The 25066-nt window shown below is 39.7% G+C and overlaps 1 protein-coding gene across 8 annotated transcripts in view; it reads right to left on the bottom strand.

Annotated features, from left to right (window-relative positions):
* Nucleotides 1–1806: 1806 nt before the first annotated feature.
* The window catches only part of chd9 (chromodomain helicase DNA binding protein 9), a 71998-nt gene continuing 48738 nt past the window's right edge, over nucleotides 1807–25066 (bottom strand). For 4 of the 8 annotated variants that reach the window (XM_062961840.1, XM_062961838.1, XM_008113883.3 and 1 more), the window contains 19 exons: nucleotides 24687–24883; nucleotides 23557–23756; nucleotides 22733–22892; nucleotides 20571–20660; nucleotides 20228–20331; nucleotides 20032–20149; nucleotides 19156–19213; nucleotides 18769–18811; nucleotides 18442–18661; nucleotides 18116–18318; nucleotides 16818–17729; nucleotides 15368–15531; nucleotides 14260–14544; nucleotides 13254–13422; nucleotides 11968–12107; nucleotides 11542–11763; nucleotides 6537–6665; nucleotides 6051–6155; nucleotides 1807–5212 (listed from right to left, as the gene is read on the bottom strand). In XM_062961840.1, the coding sequence (XP_062817910.1) occupies nucleotides 4358–5212; nucleotides 6051–6155; nucleotides 6537–6665; nucleotides 11542–11763; nucleotides 11968–12107; nucleotides 13254–13422; nucleotides 14260–14544; nucleotides 15368–15531; nucleotides 16818–17729; nucleotides 18116–18318; nucleotides 18442–18661; nucleotides 18769–18811; nucleotides 19156–19213; nucleotides 20032–20149; nucleotides 20228–20331; nucleotides 20571–20660; nucleotides 22733–22892; nucleotides 23557–23756; nucleotides 24687–24883 (4374 nt within the window). In that variant the 3' untranslated portion in view covers nucleotides 1807–4357. The remainder of the gene's footprint in view (nucleotides 5213–6050; nucleotides 6156–6536; nucleotides 6666–11541; nucleotides 11764–11967; nucleotides 12108–13253; nucleotides 13423–14259; nucleotides 14545–15367; nucleotides 15532–16817; nucleotides 17730–18115; nucleotides 18319–18441; nucleotides 18662–18768; nucleotides 18812–19155; nucleotides 19214–20031; nucleotides 20150–20227; nucleotides 20332–20570; nucleotides 20661–22732; nucleotides 22893–23556; nucleotides 23757–24686; nucleotides 24884–25066) is intronic. The other 4 variants (XM_062961841.1, XM_062961843.1, XM_062961839.1 and 1 more) reach the window with 3 other exon arrangements.

Raw genomic sequence — 25066 nt, 5'->3', positions numbered from 1 at the left:
CGGCGTTGGCAATCAGAGGCAAGCACCGCAGCCGGTCGTGTAGTATTCAGGGGCCCCTTCTCGTCTCACGGTAGTTGCCTCAGGCCCCCACCGCTGAGTTGAGGCCGTCCCGCCAACGGGATCCGTCTCCAAATCTCCTGGCCCGTCTTATAGGAAAAAATCACGTCGGGGTCACCAGAAAATGTAGCGGAACCTTCGTGCTACGGTTCTTGTTGGCGCAGTGGAGGAATTTTGAAGACGGACAACTGAAGGAATTTCCCAGAAAGCAGTTTTATTTCGCTAATGGCCACTAGGGGTCCCCCTAGCACAAAGTAAGTGCTTCTCCAGGGGAACCGGCCAGTGGCATGCTGAGTGAACATTTATACACACTACAGGGTTCGGGTTATGCCCGCCCACAAGCAAATTCATTGGCTTAGAGTTGTGACGCTGCCCAATCTGTGCTGACCAGCAGGCCGGCTGCACCCTTTTTGTGCCGTGCTCACAAATCTTTCAGAGCGCCTGCGTACGCATGCTCTGTTTGTTTATCCTTAGCTTTCATTTCTTCAGAAACACATGATTTCCCAGAAGTCACATGTTTCTGTGAGTTTATGCACCCGGGTGCTAGCTGTCGCCATCTCTGCCCATATATGGTATTTCCTGGGGTTCCTTAACCCCCCCCGCCTCAAAGAAAGAAAAAGGGAAGAGGAAAGAAAGAAAAGGGACACAGGAAGAGTGAAGAAAAAGAATGGAAGAGGAAGGATGGAAAGAAGACAGGAAGGGAGTGAAGAAAGAAAAAGGGAAGAGGAAAGAAAGAAAAGGGACACAGGAAGAGCGTGAAGAAAGAAAAAGAAGGGAAGAGGAAAGAAAGAAAAGGGACACAGGAAGAGTGAAGAAAAAGAATGGAAGAGGAAGGATGGCAAGAAGACAGGAAGGGAGTGAAGAAGGAAAAAGAAGGAAAGAGGAAGGCAGGGGAAAAAAAAGAAAAGGGAGACAGGAAGAGAGTGAAGAAAGAAAAGGGGGAGGAAAGAAGGCACAGAAAGGGGTTGAAGAAAGAAAACGAAGGGATGAAGAAAGATGGAGCATAGGACGGGCGTGAAGAATGAAAAATGGGAAGAGGAAGGAAGGGCAGAAAGAAGTCACAGTGAAGAAAAGGAAAGAAGACAGGAAAAGATTGAAGAAAGAAAAAGGAAGATGTAAGAAGAGACACAGGAAGAAAGTGAACAAAGAAAAAGGAAAGGAAGAAAGAAGACAGGAAAGGGATGGGAGAAAGCACAGAAAGGGATTGAAGAAAGAAAAAGGAGAGAAGAGGAAGGAAGGAAAGGAAGTGAAGAAAGAAAAAGAAAGGAAGGGAAGAAGAGGAGATAAGGTGTATGAGGGCTATGAAGGGAAGAAGGAAGGAAAGAAAGAAGAGGGAGGTGTATGAGGGAATAGAGGAAGGAAGGGAAGACCTACAATGAAAATGCATACTTGGGTAACCCAATGTATATACGGTATGTTAGTATTGTATAAAAAACTGCAGTTTTGTTCAATCTGGAAAGCTAAAGATTTGTTGGACTGCTTTCCCTATACAACACTGGAAAGTGATTGAGTCCTCACATGCTTGGAGGCCATAATAGACTGGAATAGTACTGTTATTTTTGAGTAACAAGCTTAGAGAATGCACAGCATCTGCACATTTGGCACTCAAGCATTGTACGGGTTTGGACTGGATGGCTCCTCCAACTCAATTCCATGAATTAATTCCCCAAATAGTGAATGGCTTCAGGAATCAACTGCTTTGCAAATCCGTATAACTGAACTGTGTAATGTACTGAGGCCAACATCATGGGTTGTCAAAGAATATGTTTAATAAAAAATAATTAAACTTCCATTTGCTCTATAGAACATCATAGAAAGTAATTCAATAAATTACAAAGGACTCTTAAGACGCTTGTTCAACTACAAGAAAGCAAAATCCGGACTACACAGAACACAACTGGCAAATATTGCAAAACGTTCGAAAGAAAAGAAACAGGACCAGGACAGACCATGAAGCCTCAAACAAGGGAGAGAAATACAAGGCAATAACAGCTAAGGTTCTTTAGTCACTACCCACATACACTTCTCCACCATACTGGATATCTTTTGCACTGAAATTTCAGCACGAATGTATTTCTAATGAAGGCTCCTTGACATTATGCAGCCGCACTTTGCATATCGGTTTGCTGAGAGAGCTACATGTTTCAAACAGAGACTGATAAAACCTTTGACTTCATATTCAAAATCTGTATCAACCACACATTGCGACTGTAAAATTGCCTCAATACAGAGAAAGATCATCACTAGAATGGTAAGCAAATCCACTTGACCATAATTAGGAAAATACTTTATTTCATAAATTTATTAAAAATTATGCTTAGGGCTTTCTTTTGGGGCGGGGAGAGGTTATGTGGGAAGGGTGCAAAAGTGATGATATTGTTGAGATACTCCATTGACTAAGTCAACAACCGTGTCTGGAAAACTTTGGCTATATCATGGATACATACAAGATCAAACAAAAGTGCTATATATTACAAAGGGCAAAAATATTAAATATGGAATACATCCTTTCATGATAAAGAATTGCTATCCCCTTTTTTCTTGTGGCATGTTTTGACTATTGCTAAGACACTGTTATGATGGGCCGAACAAGTCATACATACTATTCTGGGTAATGGGAGAGAAAATACAATAACCAGCACAATCCAAATGATACGTTTGAATAACTGTGTAATTACATGTAATACTGCTTTCCTAGTCAAGGGGGTTAATTATTTTGCATGTACAAACTTTCTTTTTGTTTAATTATTGGTAAAGATCTCGGTAAAAAAACAACACGGTCTTGTTTACTGTACAAGCAAGCAACAGAACCATATCAAAATACAGATTTTATTAAACTATTCCCTTTTGAAAAGGTTTGTCATCGACTATCATTAGTACTTTTTTATCTGTTTCTTAAGCATCGGCCTATTCATTCATGGACCGCAAAGCAAGATCAATACGATCTCACTCTGAATCTCAGTCAGTCTGTGATTCTCCCATATCGGAGCAAATAGCAGCTTCAGCGGAATAAGGAATCATCGCACAGCAAATATTAAGACTGATTTTATGTAGTAAGGATTCTGAGGATTTGTATTTCAACAGATGCTTTTGAAGCACTGTAACAACCATGGTTTCACGGTATATGTTTTCTCATCATTCTTGAAAGTGCTTTACGTTACTGAGCAACTCATCATTACAATTAACTGATGATACCCTTAATCTTGATTTTGGGTAACACTTTTTTTCCTATATAGTCCGAGTCAAACCTGTAGAGAAATATGGTTATTTATAAACACATCCACATTTCCCTTTACCATTATTAACTGGTTACAGGATGCTACATGGAAAACAAACGTAAAATAGAAATAGGAACAAACAGAGCAAACAGGCCATTCTCACAAGGATTTAATCCTCATACATGAAGTATGCAGTGTTGAAAGTGGCACTTTTAAGTTATTTCAACTTGTGGATGCACCTCCTCGACAACATGAATGAAGGCTGTAGAAGGAGCCTGCTTTTGAAACAAGATAGGTATCCACGGTGTCGAAAGTTGACAGGAAAGGGATTTTTTTGCGTCGTATTGAAATCTCCCTTTACTAGTCAAGAGTGCAACTGGTAATGGTCACTTCCCTTGCCAAATTAGCACACGCAAGATGCCTTTTAAAAGCCAAGCAAAATATGAAAACAAGTAGAGAAACTAATGTAAACTTCCTAAACTAACTCAGCTGAGGTAACAAGTAGCCAAAGTAATTGGCCGAATGGGAAACTTCTTTTTTTAAAACACAGTTGTACCTGAATTGGAAACATCAGCAGTGCATCACAACACTAGAGCATTCTCATGTAATTAAAGCAATGGATGGTGATGTAGATTCTACAGCTTTCATGACATTCATTAGCTGCCCAAATTATTGCTGAGTTTTGATCTGTAAATTATAAGTGTCAAGGAGGCTGTAAAACTATATTCAGATTAAATCAAGAACGAGCATAAAGAATTGTATTCACTGCAAATATATTAAATATACAGCTCTTGCTAAGCTTTCTTAAAAATTAACCCCTCAACTAAAAATTATAATGCTTTTTGCTGTAATTCCTTTTTTTTTACACAGTCGTGTATCCGATAGTACATACATGTTGAAACATTGATGTACTTTCAAAGAAATACTACATGCAAAACGTCTCTGAAAGCAGTCTTAAACAAATACTGAAATGTTCGGTCAGTAAATTATCGATGCACTCACTCAACGTAGGGTTATTTACAACAAAATAATTAAAGAATCATTTCAAAAGCAGTTTATAATTTAAGTGCAAGAGCCTGGGGTCAGTCTTCGTCGCTGGAATCTGAATTCTCGGAGGAGGAGGACGTACTGTCCGATCCCGAGGAAGCGTCGGCTTTCTCCGAACCCTCGTCTGTGCTGTTTTCATTGCGAGAGCTCGCCTCTGTCCCCCTTTGGACTTCTTGTTCTTGAACCCTAGCATTCCCCTCCTTTTCTTCCGCAGGCTTTGTCAAGCCGGCGCTGTTGCTTTCACTGTTCTCTACTTCGAAAATGTTTGACTGGGACAAAGCTGGGATATGAAGATTAAGGCCTGGAGTGAGAAGCATCCCTGGATAAAGTATATTGGACAACAGTAAGGGGTTAAGAGCTAAGGGGGTGGCGGCAGCTGCGGCAGCGGATGACGTTGAAGGAGAACCCGACACAGAGTTTTCTCCACCGTTATGTGCATTTTGGCTCTCTGTCCTCTCTTTCTTTCCATCGGGTTCCCTGGAGTCACTTCCCTTTTTTCCCTCAGAAACGGATTCTGCAGACTTTGTTAGCAGCCCTCCCATCCCTAGCAAATTGGGCAAGCCTGCCATTCCTGAAAGCAGCATGGGAAAGACTGCTGCCATGTTCTTGGCCTCTCCAGAGGCATTGAGGCTGGCAGGCATTCCCATTAAACCTGCGGTTACTTGTAATGACTGGAAACTCTGCAGGTTTTGCTGTAAGGCCTGGAGAGTAGACAGATCCACTCCTTGGAGGAGCCCATTGGCCAGCAAAGGGCTGACAGGGATGTTGGCCGTTGTCACAGCCGCTGCCTTGGCCATCTCACTTTTCGGCCTTCTCCCTCTCCGGCTCACCTCTTCACGAACAACGGGCCCTGTGAGAATACGGTCAAACATGCTCTCAGGAAGGAATCCCTGGAAAGGGAGAGGGGAAAAAACAACACTCAGTACCAACCCATAACTTAAGCTGCAGTTCAGACAAAATGAATACATCAACATTTAAATCATTCACAATAAAGGAATCCACTAACAACTTGTTGCAAAATGTCATGGTAAAGTGATATTTATGCGAGAAAATCTTCAGTTCAGAGCTGGCATTAACTACAAACTTGTTAAATGGCTAGTAAAAAGTCCCTGTTTTCTTAGCCTCCTGCCTTTGAGGAATGGGAAAGAAATATAGGGCCAATACATTCTCAATTTACAACAAAAACTACAGAAAGAGAAAAATATCTTGGTGTCTTGGTTTTTAGGCTTGTTCTTGGGTTATTTGGGACACTGATTCAGACAACTGCAGTGGATAGATCGTATCAGCTCTAGTTTCTTAGATAAGGTTATCATTTCCTATGGGCACGCAGATGGCTACTGGTGTATGGTGTATGTTCTGCATCTCTATCTCAAAACGTAGAGCTGACAGGAGAAAACTGGAATCAGCAGGTCAAATATACCCAGAAACAGGAGTAATATTTGAGGCGCCAAAATGTGTCTTGGCCTGTGTTATTTATGTGCACGTATATGTCAAATTGTTACTTGCAAAGGCTTGTTGTCATGGGTTTCCAACTCTTTCAGGACATGCCATTTGCTTCTATAAAAATACTTCCATTTTATTTTATTTATTAAATTATGAGACCATGCAGTACACACAAGAACAAAATGCCAGGTTTCCGCCCTTTTGTTATCCAAACTATTACATCCTCCTTTGGAAAGCGAAGTGTCTATTAATTAATCCATCTCCCACTGGGTTTAAGATACTCACCGACTGTTTCACAACATCGCCCCACTCAGGAGCCACTCCGTATTCAGAATTCTCCTTCAGGAATCGGCACAAATCTTTCAGCGGGGGAGCAAAAGCACCTCCTACCTAAAACGTGAGGCATAGGTAAACATTTCTCAGATTGTTTCATAGATCAACATTTAGTTTATGTGCATTATTTAATAAATAAGCTATTGGTTGTTTTTGAGTAGGAGGTAAAATGGTTATGATAGCAAGCTAAGATCACATCCAGCAACTCTGGCAGGTAGACAATTGAGCAGCAGGGTGGATGATATAACAACAGGATCCTCATCTGGTCATGTTGTACTATTGCCAAATTATTTTACTGATTCTGGTATGAACTAATATTAATATAAATGTGAAATCAAAAATAGTACTGGTCCCTGGCATGTTTGGGGAAAACATGCCAGTACTCCTCATTAAACAGTTTGAGAAGCACTGCTCTAAACAACACAATTGAAAATTTACCTTTCGAGCATTCCTTCTATTGATCAGCTGCACACGTTCTTCCCCAGTGAGGCTATTAACATCCAACTTATTAGGATTGCGACAACGGTGCCTTTTTTGTTTGGGTCTCCCCTCATGAAGCTGCATTTTCTGTTTTTGCAGAATTAAAAAAAATCACAACAGTTACATTAAGGCAGGAATGAAGGGGTAGGAGGAAATGGCCATATAAGGAGGTACGAGCAGGCCAGGAACACAGCCGATGGGTTATCACATGGTTTCCCTGAAATCATGTGTTTTGAGAGAAACGAAAGTAATGAAATGTAATACTGCACCACAAATATGCACCAATGGTTTGATATGTGGGCGGTCGTAAACTGAACCCACTGAATTGTATAAATAGACACTCGACCCTGTCTGCGGGGTTCTCCCTTTTCAGCATCTAGTTGTGCGTGGGATGAACCTCTGCAGCTGCAGGAACGTTAGTAAAACTGCTTTCTTTGGAAAAACCTCCAGTTGTCTGTCTCCTACTTCCACTGCGTCCGCACAGACACACGAGAAGCCGGGAAGAGGGGAAATCTGGTTTCCGCTACATTTTCTGGTGACCCCGACGTGATTCCACAATAAGACGGGCCAGGAGATCGGAGACGGATCCCGTTGGCGGGACGGTCCCAACTCGGCGGTGGGGGCCAGAGGCAACTACCGTGAGACGAGAAGGGGCCCCTGAATATTGTAAGACCGGCTGCGGTACTTGCCTCTGATGCCAACGCCGGCCGACGGTGGGAGCCGCAACGACAGCGAGGTTCCAAAGAAACCAGGCAGGGAAAAGGATCCAGGGAAAAAGCCCAGGGGCGAAGGTTGGTCCGACGTCTACAGCAATCTGGCAAGTATAGTGGTTAAATGAGACACTAAGGGAACCGCGCCGGGAGGGACACAAAGGTTCCCAGGCAGGTATAAAAGGGGTTCTGTCTTGTGATTCCTGACACACACCGTTGAGTGTCCAGGTGCCCAGTCCAAGGCAGTCCCCTCTATTAGGCAGGATGGGAGGCAGTGGGTTCAAATCCACCACCCCATTACAGTGTATGTTAGACAATTTCGGCTCAGTTGCAAGTAGAGCCGTAGAAGGAATTCCCCAGAGAACAAGACTTGTGAGGGTGCCCCAAGACCAAGTCGTGCAGGGCTCATGAGGAGTCGCAACTCCCGGGGAAAGGAAAAAAAAAAACAACAAAAAACAAAAAACTGTTTGATTTCTTTGTCATGTGTGGGGAATAATGAGTTTCAAGTTCTGCATGTTTCGTGGTAATATTGAAGTGAAAATGAAAAATGAGTCTATAGATTTACACAAAAAATGTTGAGCACAAATATCTAGAAATGTTTTATTACGGTTGAAAAAATCTGATTCGAAGAGGGTCTGTGTTAGTTTGCTTTTGCTGACAAGCTGCAGAGAGGCGAGAAAAAGTGGTGTTGAGGCTCAGAAAGTTTTTTCCTTGTTATTTCTGAGGAACAAAGGCTGTTTTCTTAAAAAGTTTTCCTTTGCACCTGGGCCTCATGCCAAAAAGATAGTGGGAAAATCTTGGCAGACAGTTCAAGGTAAAAACTCCCTGTTATTCTTGTTAAAACTCAGGCGAAATGCCCAGAGAAAGATAATGGAATTCCAGTGGACAGCCAAGGTCAAATGAAAGCCGCTGTGAACTAGTGAAGTTTTAAAAATGTAATGTGAATCTAATATGAGAGAAAAAAAAAGAAAGAAAATGATGATGTAAATGTGTGTATATATATATATATATATATAATATTTTGGGGTTCTGTCTTTCGCCTGGATCTTAAATCCTTGCTTTGGACTTATTTTGGGACAACTGGGTGAGAATGTTTCATGAGCTGAGAGAGAGTGTGTGACTTTATCTAAACAACTAACCACTAATCAGAATTCCTGTGGACTTTGTGTGAATGAGATGTATGTGTTGAATTCAAAATGCATAAAGAGTTATACACAATGTTAGTAGATTTGTTCAGAAGCAATTCGGAAGCTGTAGATATTTTTTTTTGGGAAAAAAAAATGGTCTTAGGCTTGAGAAAAAAAAAAAATTCCTTGTTTTGAAAGAACAATGCTTCAGTGTTTTTAGAGAACATGGTGATAAGAGCTGGACATCTGCCCAGAAATTGAATCTCAAGGAAAAAAAAAAATGAGCCTGAACAAGTGCACTTTTGAAAACTCAAGCCTCTGTGGGCTACTCCCCTTTTTTTTTTCTGTTCTACAGACTTTAAACCCCTTACAGGTTATAGGGAAATGTTGGAGGTCCTTTTTTTTTTGCAGCACTTTGGAATACAGGTGATCTTGGTGAGTCAAGAAGAAGGAGAAGGAATGTGAATGAATGTTTTGGAAAGGAGAATGCTGGAGGGTTTACATTTTTGATGGACTTTATTTTCTTACTGCGTTCTCCTACATAATAAAGGTGTTTAAAGTTTGAATTTTTAAAAGCATCTTAAAATGTGTATAACTACAGAGAATAAAGATTATGTTTATTAAGAAAAAATAAATAAATAAATAAATTATTTTTGAAAAAAAAAAAATTGATCCCATATTCCTGACACAGAAGGATTAAGAACTGACATTGATTTTTAAATTTTTTTGATTGACATTTTATTCAAAAAGGGAGCTAGTGCCCAAGTGATAAAAAGTTATCCTTTTGAGAACCAAAGACATGATATAATTGGCTACGTCTCATGTTGCTTCATAATAATTTTGTGAGATTTGGATTCTGGACTTTGTGATTTTGGCCCAACTCTTTCTAAAGGTTACGGAAAGGAAGGACTAGGACTTTTGTAAACGGGACATTAGATCATGCAAATAGGGGCATTTTTTCCATCGCCCCCAGCCTGGATTTTGCCAGATTTGAGAAGCGGCAGGAGGCTTTTCAACGTGTGTTACTAACAAATTTTGAGCTGTTCAACGAGTCGGTGTAAAAGGGGAATTGAGTAAGTTTAACACTGCAGCAGGACTGGAGTGGAAGATTGCATTGCAGCAAGTGGATACACGATTGTTAAATCGTTTGCGGAAAGGAAAAGAAAAAGATGCGGAGAAGAAAGATTTTGTTGGATTTCAAGACAGATGAGTGTGTTGTCAAAGGCACAACCTCTGAGGAGGCCTGCCGTGGATGTGAGCGAAACGACTAGAGAGAGTGCTTCAAGAGCCATACAGCCTGGAAGGATGAGTATTTCCCTCCCCTTCTTTTCCCTCTCATTGTTTTTTGCTACAGGTCCTGAACTCCTGTATGGGATAAACCCAGAAGTCTATGAGACATGTTTATTGAGAGGCCTGGGAGGGCCTATAGGTGTTGCTGAGTGTTAAGGCTGTGATGGAGTGTGGCATCAGGCTGGAGGCTGTAAGGGCTGACCAACTCAACAACATACAATTTTCTATTTTGACCGAACTCTCCTGGATAGGACCTTTTGTAATGGGACATTGCAAATAATTCGGATTTTTGCCGGATTTGAGAGACAATGAGGGACTTTTTCATATGCCATCTAACAACCTTGCTTTTTAAGCCAAAAGGAGGATATAGCACGGAGACAATGTGACAAAGAATAAAAATAAGTTAACCATTGCAGCAGGACCAGAGTAAAAAGGATTACTGCAGATCGCGAAAGAAGGCCCATGGAGGAATCATTTCTCAAGAGGCCATGGAGGGGTCGTTTGGGAGCTGAATAGTGGCCTACCTGCCCCACCCGTGGAGAGACAAGGGATTTCAACAAGATTGGCTGAGACAAAAGTGATGCCGAACAGGATGATCGACAGATGGGTAATCCGTTCCCCCTCCCCCATTCTCTCTCACTGTCTTCCTGCTTTCTTTTTCAGCTTTTTTGGACTCCTGTTCCTAAATTGGAGATCCATAAGGCATTGTTACTGAGAGGCCTGTTTTCCAAAATGGAGATCCATAAGGCATTATTACTGGAAGGCCTGTTTTGGAATCCAAAACCCGTAGGAGTTTAAGTCTACCCCACGCCACACATACTGGGTATGACAGCTAAAGCCCTGTGAGAGATGGAGATTTTCTTTACGGACTTTTCTTTACACAGAGACAATTCTTAGAGACTAGAGACTTGATTGGACAAAGAGACTTTCTTCAAATTAACTGAACATTATTCCTTTGATCAAGGAAGAGGAAACACACCCCCAGTTTGACTTTATGCCAAAGACTGAAAAGACCTGAAAGTTGGACATGTATGTGAATGGCCACCTCTGGCCATAGCAACAAATCCATCATCGGAAGAAGCCAAATGACTGGGCTAGATCAGAATTCTACTGTGGACTATGTCCTTTCTAAAACCTGATTAATATTTTTAATCCTCATGTGTTGTTTACCTCTGGTGATGAAACTATGTACAAATGCTATTCTGCGCTCATTTTCCACTGAAAAGATAGCTTGGCTGCAAGCTAGAAGGGATTGGAGGGACCCATAAGTCTGCTCATTTAGTTTGCTTCAGCTTTTGTATACACGCTTCGCAAAAAAAAAAAAAAAAAAAATGGGGGAATAAGGCAGGAATGAAGGGGTAGGAGGAAATGGCCATATAAGGAGGTACGAGCAGGCCAGGAACACAGCCGATGGGTTATCACATGGTTTCCCTGAAATCATGTGTTTTGAGAGAAACGAAAGTAATGAAATGTAATACTGCACCACAAATATGCACCAATGGTTTGATATGTGGGCGGTCGTAAACTGAACCCACTGAATTGTATAAATAGACACTCGACCCTGTCTGCGGGGTTCTCCCTTTTCAGCATCTAGTTGTGCGTGGGATGAACCTCTGCAGCTGCAGGAACGTTAGTAAAACTGCTTTCTTTGGAAAAACCTCCAGTTGTCTGTCTCCTACTTCCACTGCGTCCGCACAGACACACGAGAAGCCGGGAAGAGGGGAAATCTGGTTTCCGCTACAACATAAACCTATTAAAACTATTTATTCAACAGAACTCATTTCAGAGTAATTTGCTACTCTATTATATTAAGTAGTAACATAACATAAGACTCACCGGGATAAAAGCTCCTAAATCTTCAACGTAGCCCGGATGCTCACTCAACCATTTCTCCAAGTCTTTTCTCTTGGGGGCATCATCCCCTGCAAGCCTTGTTCCGTCTTTCAAGTTAATAACCGGAACGGGACTTTCTGCATCACAGAGGCCTTGGGATTGTATAAATGGAAGGATGGGGGTTATCCCTGGAGCAATCTGAGGGGCGTTAATGCCATGGCAAACCTGCAAAAATACGAAGCATGTAAGGGCATTTAAGTGTTTTTGGGAAAGCAGGTGTGAACACTCAAACCCTGTTCTGGGATCAGTATTGAACTAGGCAAGAGAGCAACAGCTAGCTTTCTTGGTCAATCCTAAGGGACTACGTCCTTGGACATTATAAACATTTAGACTAGCACATCCATTGAGGATTGATGTGTATTGACTCACATGGTTAGGTGCTTTGTTTTGATTTATAAACAGAATGTCAACTCCTTCAACATTCTTTCTCCTTCCTCTCCTCTTCTTCAGTACAGGCTGGTCATCACTTATTACACCATTTTCGTTTGCTGTCACTTGGCTTGAAGTTCCTAACAAAAAAAAACCATTAGCAAATGAGTTCTTGCCCTGGCATTAATTGACATGTTCAACTTAAAAGAGCAATAATATCATAAAGTAAAACTGCTGGACAGAAATTCAAAGAAAAACATACAAGACTTATGTTAGTGCACATAATTTAAAGGTTCTTATGTTCCCTTCTGTCTGCAATCACCATGTTATAATGGTGATTAGAAAGTCCTGACTAGCACCTCATGGCAAGCCCAATGCTTAAGACCAGAGGAAAAAAAAGAGTCACAAAAACAAATCTTTTTTTTTCCTGTTCACTCACTATTAATGCCACTGCTTCATAGTGCTATCCATGATCTCTTTCAAAAGACCTGCCACTGTTGTCTTTGAAGCATTAGGGTATTTTCAGAAAGGAAAACGCACTTTAAAAAGTAAAGCAGCAAAAACAGCAGCAGCAGTAGTTTAGCAGATCAGAAACTCATTGAGGATAGCAGTAGAACAAAAGAGCTTCAGCAGTACAGGAGCAGAGTATAAAACACTATTGAAAGAATTACCCTTCTATACAGAAATATTAGGGCCTAGCTATCTATTTCTGTGAAGACATCTTGTCTCTCTCCATGCTCATAGGAGAAGCCTATAATGGAGGACCCTGAGCCTTGCCATGTGCTCAGAAACTTTGTATAAAAAGAGGCATATCCCCGAGAAGTGTCAGTCTAACAAGCAGGAGAATTAAGAGGAGAGAAAGAGAGATACAGGCAGACAAAGAGGGCCCACTATTATTTTCTTATTCCAATTGTGTTCTAGTTTAACACTTTTCTGTTTACTTAATCGGTATGCATTTATTTATGGAAATACCACCATCTTCCGATTCCATGTTCCCCTCTATATTTTCAACAAGCAGTTTGTCTCCATTTGGATATTTACGTATCAAATCTTGATTGAAAAAGCAACTGAATGCTTAAACTATTTTTGGATTTCAAATGTCTGTGTTACATCAACAAGTCAGGAGATTTTGGGTAAGGTAAGTTTGAATTTGGGGGGATGCTACCCAAAATGGCAACTGCTGGAAGCTTCTCCACACAAAGATACTTCACGTGCACACAAAAAACTCTAGCAAGTCAAGGAGAAGGTGTCTAGCCTCCAGAGACTGAGTTTTATAAAATGCCTACCCGATTCTGGCAAAGACTTTGGGAAATTGACAAGACTTGTTTCCGAAGCGCTCTGGAGTTCATGGAGCCTGGCAAGGTATTGCTGCTGTCCCAATGTGCCATCTTCGCTTTCAAATGGTCTTTTCTGAGAAAGTGCCTGCTTCTGAAAGATTAATTTCAAACCACCTTCCTGTTAAATAAACACAAGTGTTAGCGATAGTATATCTTCAGGGAAGAAGAAATCAATTTCATCATTTGGGATTTTCATATATGATTTTGTTCGGCTATAACTAACTCTCACCGCTCCCAAACAAGGATGTTAGTAACTATATTGATCCAGAATCAATATTAATTTTATTTTAATAATTTTATAAACATAATATTGATCCAGAATCAATATTAATTTTATTTTAATACTTTTATAAACATAAATAAACTTAGACCAACATTATTTATTAGGGAACACCTTATAACTCATTAGTATGTGTTGCCATGTATCTTCAATGTACTACTCTAAAGAATTCTGGAAATGAAAATAAAAAAAATTAAATCAAGAATAAAATGACAAATAAAATACTAATTTTAATTCTTACTCGCATCTCCTTGTGGCTCTAGGCAGGTTGTAACACAGCCAAAACCACATAATCATAAATATTATAAAAATACACACATTAACACATAGTTCTATGAAATTCTAGTCATTTGAAAGTTTCTATTTACAGACGTTTGATTCCAACTCTATGAACATTCAAATTGCACACACTGGAAAGTAACAGCAACACTAGAAGTAGCATAACAAAGGCTGCTGGAGAAAGCATCTCACCAGCAGGACTTCAAAGAACAAGAGAAGATACAATTTTGTTGGTGCTTCCTGAAAACAAGCGCTTAAAAGGGGATAGCAATGCCCCCAGACCCCCCTCACACGTGTGCAAAGGAAGTAAGATGGAGAGCAGGCAGCCACTTGTAGGCAGAGCATGCTGCACACCGCATTCACAATCAGGTCCTAGGGCAATAAAAATAAACATACGTCATTGATTTTCACTGTAAACTCCTTTTCCCGTACATGCGTCTTCACCTTTGACAATTGTGATGACTGATCACTTTCTTCTTTCCCATCCGCGTTTGGGGGAGTTGGTACACTGGGTTCGCTGCAATCGACAGAAGCACCAGCAGCGGCTGCGGGGCTGTCGAGAAGTTTGGTCGTATAGAAGGAGGCAATGGTAGCACCCTCGTAACCTCGCCGCGTGGAAGGCCATTTGCCTTTCAAGACAGTTTGACAAATACTATCCAGACGGTTGATCATAACCCGATCCTAGAATCAACAAAAGGCAGTTAAGATACGTCCTCTTGTCCTGCCTCAGCACTAAAACTGGTCACCACTAAATAAGGACCCTGCCAAATAGATCTAAGAAGTGTGAGTCCTTTAGCTCCTTAGTTTAACAAGCTTTCACTGGTTACCATCATCTCCACTGATCACCCATATCTTTTTATGGGCTGTCTGTTGCCATATCTTGGGTCTGTAGTAAGGTTTCTTTGAGTTTAAAAAATGAGGCTAATTTCCTTCTGTTTTTAAAAAAATTAAAGACAGAGTTATACTGCAAAAATGTCAATTAAGTGAAGCACTATAGCACTTTAACTCTTAAAAACAGAAGGACAGAAGGAAACATACTGTTTTTAACATATCCCAGAATAAAAAAGAAACACAACTGAGAAGGTGGGAATCAAATGTTGATGCTAGAGCAATGGACATGGGAAACAAGCATGGAGTCCCCCTGCCGAAGGTTGAAAACAAGACTCTGCTCTAGCACAAACCATATTTTTCCACATCTATAGTGTTCTGTGGTATAAGAAGACTCTTGCATCTCCTTGTCTATTTTTGAGCAGGACATTGGTGAAGCAACACAAAGAACTACTAGTTGTGTCCACTGTTGAAAAAAGGAATCAGTGGGCTCATTTAAAGCTGAGTGAAGCCAATAACTTATGCAGGAATCACCAGGCCAAAGACCAGTATTTTCAGCGTGAAGTCATGCTGTGACAGTAAACCACTGAAATACAAACATTTCTATACTAATCATATTAACAAGTAGGACAAAATGGACATGACATTAAGGAATGCACTTGATATCCTAGCTTACCTTGGGCCAGTAGGAAGCCGCCAACATATATCCCCCATGTAAGATACAGTTAGAATTTGGTGTGCCATTATTCATTTGGAAACTGTCCTGTGTTTCATCTTGTACTGTGCTTAGGGAAGCAACGCTCTCTTCATCAAATGCTTTCAAGTGAGGGGCTCCTTCTGCTGAAGGAAACAATTTTCGGCTATTAGAATTTAGAGCCCAAGGTACAGTGAGCTCTATTTCAGTAGCATTAGAAATGTGACGCATGAAAGCTTATGTCCCATGAACGTCTGAACTGTCTGCATTAGGAAAATAATAATCACTGATGCCACTGGGTGACAAGAAGCATGGAAAACAGGTAGATGATGGTGCAGAAAGTTTCAGATAATGTGCACATAGTAAAAATGAATAAAATGTTTCTTTAACATAACCAACAAAATATTCTAGACCTGGAGCACTTTTTGGTACCAGAACTTGCAAAACCAGTGTGAACACATCTTAGTGCCAACTCCTGCACCGCTGACACAATATATGTTTTTCACAAACACATGATTACGGAGGTCACAGTAGGACAACTACATCTAAGATATAGGAACTGCTATTTACAAGCTGCACGACAGATCATGATTTCCCAAAATCTAGCTTGCTCCAGAAGTGTAACTCTTCAAGCAGCGAATCACTGAGATCATGATGACAGGAACAACAAATGAGATACTTTAAGCACAACGCATAAAAACCAGAAAGCTACTCAACAATTTACCCAAGTCTCAATTTTATAAACCAAACAACTTCTAATGATTTAAGGAAGTCATATACCGAAGCAACCAAAGGAAACAGACTTCTATTAATAATTTCTAGATCACAAAATATGCTCCCTTTGTTACGAGTGCCTTGTGTAAACTTCCAAGTCCAGTCTCTCCATGGAGACAATAACAGGAGGAAACAAAGTCTGAATAGGCCTATAGTCTTTCAAGAATATCAGTGTCTCACTTTTGTTCACTGTCAACACTAAATTATAGCAGGCAACACTATATCACTAAAATTGTGAACAATCCTGATTTAGAGCATAGTGAATCCAGTTACAGGCTTTCAGGGTCTTTATCCTCTTTATAAGAAATTTGGATAAAAGAGATGAGTAAACTGTATCGAACAGATGAGAAGTATGCATAGCTCAACATGCTTAAAATTATACAATTTGATATGGTTTCAGGTCTTTACGATATTGTAAGCCAGATTCAAGACATCATGAACATTTATGATTTTTGGCACCACTGCAGTGACCACAAGTGTTCCCCCAAAACCAGGTTTGGGGAGTCGGATCAGGATATGTTCTGCCATTTATAGCTATGTCTGATAAAGCAAAATCTTATCTCATGTGAAAATAAACACAACTGACAGCAACTTCAACCACTTTGAGATTTAAACCGAAGGAGGATTTGTAATCATATACTGATGAAACAGTACTTACGTCTCTTCTGTGCCTCCTCCTCATCACTGTCGCTCTCTTCTGATGAAGAGGATGATGATGATGATGATGATGAAGAGGAGGACGACGACGATGAGGAAGATGCTGAAGAGCATGAGGATGAGGAAGAAGAGCTACATCCTGATCTGGACCGTGAACAAGAGGAAGATGATGAAGAAGACGACGACGACGACCTGGAAGAACAGGATGATCTGTCAGAATCAGAATCTGAATCGGAGCTGGATTCTGATCCTCTTTTGCTGGGCCTCTGTTTTTTGGAAGTGGCATTTGGAGTTAGAGGCTCTGTCCTTGCAGCAACCATGCGCCTGTCATTGTCTGCCTTCATAGCAGATTTGTGGTCCGTAGCATGTGCTGTTGTGCTATTTTTTGGGCTCAATGGTTCAGTCTTTACTCCTGTTCGTATATCATCAATAGACATAGACTCCTCTCCGGAAGAATGGATTTCTTCTTTATGGTTTTCAAGCTTAGCCTTTGTATCCTCAGGAGTGCTCCCTTTAACATCGAGGAGCCTCGCTTGAGGAGTAAGGGGAGATGCGGACAGTGCCATTTGATACTGGTGCAAAAGTGGGGTCGGGGCCCTTGAAAGTGCTACTTTATTCTGACTGTAGTTCCTCTGGGCGGACATAAATGAAAGTTCGGGATCGCGAAGGATGTGGTAGTCTGTCCGGCTCACCCCATGTTTCGCAGCCCCAACCAGTAAATCCCAGTCATGAGTCCCACATTCCCACCAGACCGGCAAGTCTGGGTTTGGCTGACAAAGTTTTAACCGCTCAAAGACCTGCGGATGGCGAACGGCTTGCTCTCGTACTTTCCTGAGAAGCTCAATACGATACAAGGTCCGGGACGCACGTTCTTCAGTGATTGGTTGGATGAAAATATTTGGATCCACAAGTTCTGCATGGGAAACACAAGAAAGCATCAGCAAGCCTTAGAGGAAGAAATTCTAAGCCAATTAGAAGCTTAGAAATTGTAAAAATCTCTTATTGTGAAGATTTTGGGAAGTAAGATTATGGGAACTAAGCTGCTGTTTGAGGAAATCGAGTATTAAACATATGATGGTGATTATTATTATTTATACCCCGCTTTTTCTCTCCACAAAGGAGACTCAAAGCAGCTCAAATCCTAACTGGTGGGAACAATTTTTCTTAATAAAGGTGTCTACCACATTCAAAGAACAATCTAACACAGCACTTTACAGATATGTGTATTTGAACTTCTGTCATCTCTATGTTTCCTTTCTTTCATGAATTTCTAAAAAACAATTTATATATGTAACGTACCATCTTTTGAAGGCAGGCGACAAACCCTTCTGCACATGGCCATAAATGCATATAAGTATTTCTCTAAACTCTCATCCGTTTTCTTATGCAGCCTAGCCATGGCTCTAAACTTTGTCCAGTCAAACTGGGCTCTGTCAGGATCAAACACGACACCAAAGGTGGAAACAACTCGGTAGAAATCGGCTTCTTCTCTCCTTGTCCACCTAAATTGAACATCAAGAAGGGAGACAGACATATAATTGAGTTTTCCCAAACAATCCAAAAGTAAAAGGGATTTTTGTGAATAATGGTAAGTATTTAACCTCATACTGTGAGCCTAAACAGACCTTTGCTGTCTTTCAATTTTGGCAACCATTTTGGGATTCAGAGCAGCCTCTTCGTATGGAGTCTGTATCACACAGGCCTGAACGGGAAAAGCTGGTTGGATCTGCTGGATCTGCCTGTTCTTACTGGTACGCTGATATGCAGTTATTAAGCGTCGCAAGCGAGTTGTCAAAGCAGACTGAGTTGGCCAGTAAAGCTTGTCCCCTTCAATCATCTGACCATCTACAATTAAGCAATAATCAAAATGGATTTTGTTCCAAACTAAATGCAAACTTGCTCTAATCTAGAATGACATTCACAAAGCAACAACCTAAATTGTGGGGCTTTACCTCCATCCGTGATTATAAGATCCCCTGGTGATGAGGCATCATCCTAAGAAACAAAACAAATGAAGAAAACCCTAGAATGATCCAAGACATGATTCGGAAACAGCCTAAGCCACAGCAATTGAGCATATACTCTAAAAATAGTAACAATTCATCTTAAATACGGATTACTGACAACTCCCTTTTTAAATTAAGAGGCTCTTAAAATAAAGTAAGACAGTTAAGAAGTAAAGTTTCTAAGAAACAATTCAAAAAACTACTGTGTTAACCCTAGAGATAAAATATCCTGAGCCACAGGACAGTACAATAAAATACTTCTGTGAGATTTGTTCTCAACTATAAAAAAGCAAATTAATGACAAATTTAAAAAACGAAACAAAATAGCATTACCTCTATATCATCTTTAAACAATGCTGGGGCTGGCTTATACTCCGGGTCTTCGACATCACTGCAAAACACACATTAAGCATTTGTCAATCAAATATGTCTCATTTTTATCTTTCCAATGAAAAGTAACAACATAATTTCATGGTTGGAGAAACAACTGCCACAAGGAATAGACATTTTGGTTTTAACCACTTGATGATTCTTTAAAGCCTGATTTATTTCATTCACACTGTTGTCTTTGTAGCTTATAATATATTAAATATGAGTAATTTACAGGATTATAACTCTATTACCAATAAATTATGTTTATAAAAGCTTTATTTATTTACTAGAGCTTACTGTCTATACTTCTCAAGACTGATATAGTCTTCGTATACCACCCAATAGTATCTATGTTATACGCATATATACATGTATCATCATCATCATCATCATCATCTAGAGCAGTGGTTCTCAACATGTGGATCCCCAGGTTTTTGTTTTACAACTCCCAGAAATCCCAGCCAGTTTACCAGCTGTTAGGATTTCTGGGAGTTGAAGGCCAAAACATCTGGGGACCCACAGGTTGAGAACCACTGCTCTAAAGGGTTGGACCTTGTTCATGCCTGATAACAAACAATATTCTATCCACATATTAATATTGTTTGGTGGCAAGATGTACAAGCATCTTCAGTAACTCTGCCTAGAAGTAGTACCAAGTTTAAATCAATGATGTCTCTTTTCTTCCTGATTCAAATCAAAGACATTTAAACAAATGATACAAAATGATGGTGATGAAAAGGGCTGAACTTTATTTGGTTGGTTAACACCATTTATCTCGTTTAAGAAAAATAACTTGTTCTAAACAGTGATTTTTAAAAAAACCCCAAACAAACCTACCCATCCATGTAATCATTTGCTCTTTGTTCAGCTGCAACTGCTTTGTCATCTGGTTTCCCGACTCTTTCCAAAAAGCAGAGAGCTGCATCTGCTCTGATGGTGTTGTACTTTTCATAACCTGAAAAAGTGATCATCCTGTGAATACCATCTCCAAAGATGATTCAGTTGTCATTTGAAAAGCAAATTGTGTAATTACCATGTTTAAAAACTCCAATGAGCAAAGACTTGTCTGCTTCTGTATCCCACCACTCTGCTGGCACCTCCGAATGGTCTGGCTCCGGGATCCAAATATCGATTTCACTGAAATGTTGACCGAGAGAGCAGACGTTAAGGCCGCCCATTACAAGGCCCATTTGTCTTTTTCATTTCCCATTCACACCGAAAGAATGGGGAAAGAGTTGTCTCCGTGAATAGAGAACGACTCCTTGATTTAAATAGTCACAAATCCAATTCAAAATGAACCAAGTGCAATAATATTGAAGTATAGCTTTACTTCATAGCCAACAAAAGTGAAGAGGAACGACCCCTAATAGACTTACCTGGCATCAACTCCTTCAAAAACCTTATGGCATTCACTACCAATGACTTCTTGCTTCAAGTAATACAGCATTCGAACTCGAAGTAAAACTCTAAATGTGAAGACATAGAAGATTAATTCTTCAAAATTTAATCCAGGCTGCATTATAGCATGCTTTGCACTATTCTGACATAATTTATCAACAAATTTACAATAAAATATAAAATCATGGGGTAAGGACATCTTGTACAAAGTTTATGTTGTGCTGGCTTTGATGGATCTTAAGAATCTCTGTCTTAACCATCCCTGAATTTCTATGTTAAGATTGTGGTGCAGCTGCTGATGAGAACAGATTTTTTCATAGATATGATAACATCTGGAATAGTTAAATGGATGTGATACTGCTAGGCTGGGGAATTACTAGCCAATCCACCTGGGAAACTATTCCAGGTATTTTCACATTAGCCATGTGAAAAATATTTTCAGCATTGTTATAGTATTTGAACCAATTCTGGATATTGGATGAGCATTTATGCCTTGGCTTCCCATGTTCTTAAATTCAGCAGGAGAGGCTTTTCTTCATGTCTCACGACTTGTTTCACAAGTTACAGTTGTGAAAGATTTTTGACTGTTCATTCTTTGCTTCTGTTGCTTCTTTGCTTCTTTTGAAGATTGTTTCCCTTCTTGTTGCAAAACCTTTGCCTTGCCCTGTGTTACCTTTTCATTTCCTTCATCTAGAAAATGCTTTTGAAATACATTGGAGAAGGGGGAAAGATGATGCTGCTATTAAGAAAAGCATATCTAAACACATTTTGGCCAGGCATTCCTTTTGATCCTGGCTTAATATTATTTGAATAGAAAAATCAGACCATGAACTTAATGTGGTAGTCATTTAGGCAGAGTTTACTATTCCTTTCCATTCTCATGGATAAATGTATCCCCTTTAGAAAGTAAAGGCAAGTGAAAAAGTGGGCCAGAGCTATGGATGGTTAGCATTAATCCCAAGTGTACTTGTAAGTATTCTCTTTCAGGCCAACCTCTTAATACTTTGAACTGTGAGGATCCTTAAAATAGTGCTCTTTTAAGATACATTCTTCTGGACCCTATTTGCCACATTCTTGAAGCCCCAACTTGCTAAAAATGTGTGTTCAATGGCTGCTCAATATCTCCTGCAAGAATAAGAAAAGTGCTCAAGTGTTTATGTCCACACTAGTTTTGGGGCTTTGAGAAGAGAGGTGGGGTACCATTTTGAGGTTCCTGCCACATGCAGTTTTTTCCTAATAGAGTCGTCGACACTTACTTAAAAAGTCACAGATCCACCCCGCTCTCTCGGGAATGTATCACAGGTAGTCCCTGAGTTACAAATATCCAACTTACAGACAACTCATAGTTAATATTGGGGTTGAGACAACAGGAAATGAGAGAAATCTACCTTTGGGAAGGAAAATTCACTCCTGAAAGAGTTATTATGGGGAAAAGATGTCTCCACTGAAGCTTTATCTCCAATCCTTGTTTCCACAACAAGCCAAATTTTTCAAAATCCAATTATCACAGGGACAGAAAGTGAGGGAAAGTCTCCTGGACTGGGGCACAGACAGCAAAGAAATCCCCACAGGGGTTTTACCCCTTCCCTATGCTATCCAAAACTATCTATATATCTATCTCTCTAGCTATCTATCTGGCTGAAGTCACACTTAAAAATGTACCTGTTTCAACTGACTTACGTACAAATTCAACTTAACAGACTTACAGAACCTATCTTACAGAACCTACTGCCCTGTTATATTGCTTTTTTTGATTTTGTATTGTACTGTATATGATTATTTATTGTATTGTTTAACTGTATTATGATATGTTGTTTTTATATTTTGCTATATTGTATTGTCCTGGGCATGGCCCCATGTAAGCCGCCCCGAGTCCCCGTTGGAGAGATGGTGGAGGGGTATAAATAAAGTTTTATTATTATTATTATTATTATTTGGGGACTGCATGCATATAAATACCAAGACAAGTTTAGAATTAGATTTGTAGTGGACTACATCTTATTTAGGTCAACGTTGCCGAAGCCTATTAGCTTTTAGTAAGGTAATTTATTTGTACTTCTCACAGGCGTATTCTAAAACCACACTCCCAACAGATTTTCACAAGCTTCTGCTAGCCCAAGTTATTTATACTGCTACTTACTTATTGCAGTGGTGTTTTATATGTTTTTTATAGCCGTCATCTTGCAACAAATGCTCTGGATTATATTTCCGAAGCCATTCTGCTTTATGTATGTCAAAAGTGCTGGCCTGAGTCTTAACTTTCTTTCCTTTCCGACCCCGGGGGACAGGGGCTGACAAGCCTGTGTAAAATAAATATCCAATGTATAAGCATAGTTTACTAGATTCAATTTTAGATAAAGCCTTGTTTCAAAATATGATTCTTGGTTTGAAGAAAGCTGAAGAGACAGCTTCCCTCTAGAACTCAAAGTATTAAAGAATTCATGCAACTATACCGTAGTTCCATTATTCTCTTCCTTTCTCAAATACAAGAAATATACAGCTTCGAACTGAGTAGAGAAGACTATGTAAGTTTTTCTTTTTACTCTGTCATTGAACTCAAGGCCTCCCCTCACTGATTTTCTTCTCAAGACTAAAAAATTGATCAAAAATTGGTCACTAAACAGAATAAGAATGGAAAATATACAGAATTCTATTTTATCCCTTTCAGAAGCCAATTTGTCTTCTGAAGCTCACAACTCTAAAGAACAATTTCCCAATGCTGTCAACAATGATTTTTTTTGCCTGAAATATCACTAATATTATAGAAGTTTCTGAAACTAGGATATGCAGAGAAGTATGATTCAAATTTTGAATCACAAAGGACACAAACAAATACGTATGTTATGATCTTGGCCTCATTCTATCTCATGGGACATAGTTTTAGTGATTTTCAAGACTGCCTTTACCCTAACATTAATTCGCTTTAAGTCAACTTTAACTAAGATTATTGGCTTGGATGCTTACCTAGGTGATTCTGTAGCTCTCGTGTTTGCCCGTCCTCAGTTGGTGTAATTAGATCCCATATAAAACTTTTGATTTTTTCATCTCCTCGGTAGTGAACAAGGCAATATGCTAGAAGGGCTCGGCAGATTATTTCCACGTCCTGTTCGTTCAGTTGCCTCTTGAAGCGTCCGTGGGACAAAATCTCTCTCCAACGACCCCACCTGGTTAAAATTCAATACTTTGCTTCAACATTTTGAACAAAAATGCCACAATCCTTACAAAGACTGGTGCACTGGTTTACTCGCAAAGAATTACAATAGTCAAGCTGAGATAGCATGACAAACAATTAGGAGACTAGGAGGTATAGTCAACTAAATCTGAAAAATCAAAGTTTTGTTAAGTGTATATTTTGTTTTTGCCACTAAGATGACTAGTTGGTATATTTTAGTCAAAAATTAGGCAGGGTTCTTGTCATATTGTGTATGTATCAGGTTTTATACACAAATATAAGAGGTAAAATCACAACTTTATGCAAACGAATACTTTAGGATATTAGTTTGCTATCTCATAAGTTTCTTTAGTTATAAATAATCTAAGGACTGCCAAAGTCTGATTCTGACTTCTGTTTTAATTACTTACACATATTATGACATATCTTGCAACTTTATAACTAAAATTCTAAATATTATCTACTATCTATATATTCAAAATATGTATATAACTACCCACCATGACTGACTTAAAATACTGGTGGAGTTTGGGGGATTGTCCTAGAATGATGGGAGTTGTAGTTCATCCATATCCAGCGAGGACTGTAGTTCAGGACCAAACTCGGCACACAGACCCAACATAACCAACTTTAATTTCTGGTGGAGTTTGGAGGGAAATGGGACCCAGGATGATGGAAGTTGTAGTTCACCCATATCCTTATGGATTTTCTAATGGGACTATTCATAAAATAAAATGACTCCTTATTCTGCAATTTTCTCCCAAATAATCCATATTTTCATAGATAATTTGATTTTAAAATCTGTAATAATACAGTATCACAAAGCAATGCATTGTAACAATAACACAGCATCAACACTATATCACAGTAATCTGTACAAAATAAGGCATGAGCCAAACTAAGAAACTAAAGGCATTTTTACCCATAAACTAGTAGATTTTTCTCCACTCGAAAGCATTCTGTTCTTCCGTATCCGTTGGAGCGGTCACAAGGCCTCCGAAGTTTGGGCTTTTCATCCCCTTCGCTTTCAATGTCAGACAACTCTGCAAGCTCATCCTTTGTGGCGCTAAAAGGTCTTGTCTGCTTTCTAATCCTGGGAGTGTCGATAACCAGGCTGTTCTATATAAAGATAACCAATATTTGGAAGAACAGAATTAAATATTTCCAAAGTTTAAAGCAAACACTAAGCTATCAAATGTAGCAACTGCAGTTAGGATACTGCTATCTGGAGAACTTAATTTGATTTTATAGCAGTGAAAATTTGGTCAACATAACTTTACTTACTAAAAAACCAACTAAGAC

Source organism: Anolis carolinensis, unplaced genomic scaffold (assembly GCF_035594765.1).
Source record: "Anolis carolinensis isolate JA03-04 unplaced genomic scaffold, rAnoCar3.1.pri scaffold_9, whole genome shotgun sequence".
Classification (NCBI taxonomy): Eukaryota; Metazoa; Chordata; class Lepidosauria; order Squamata; family Dactyloidae; genus Anolis; species Anolis carolinensis.
Note: the sequence above shows the minus strand (reverse complement) of the source record. Positions and strands in the feature narration are given on the sequence as shown.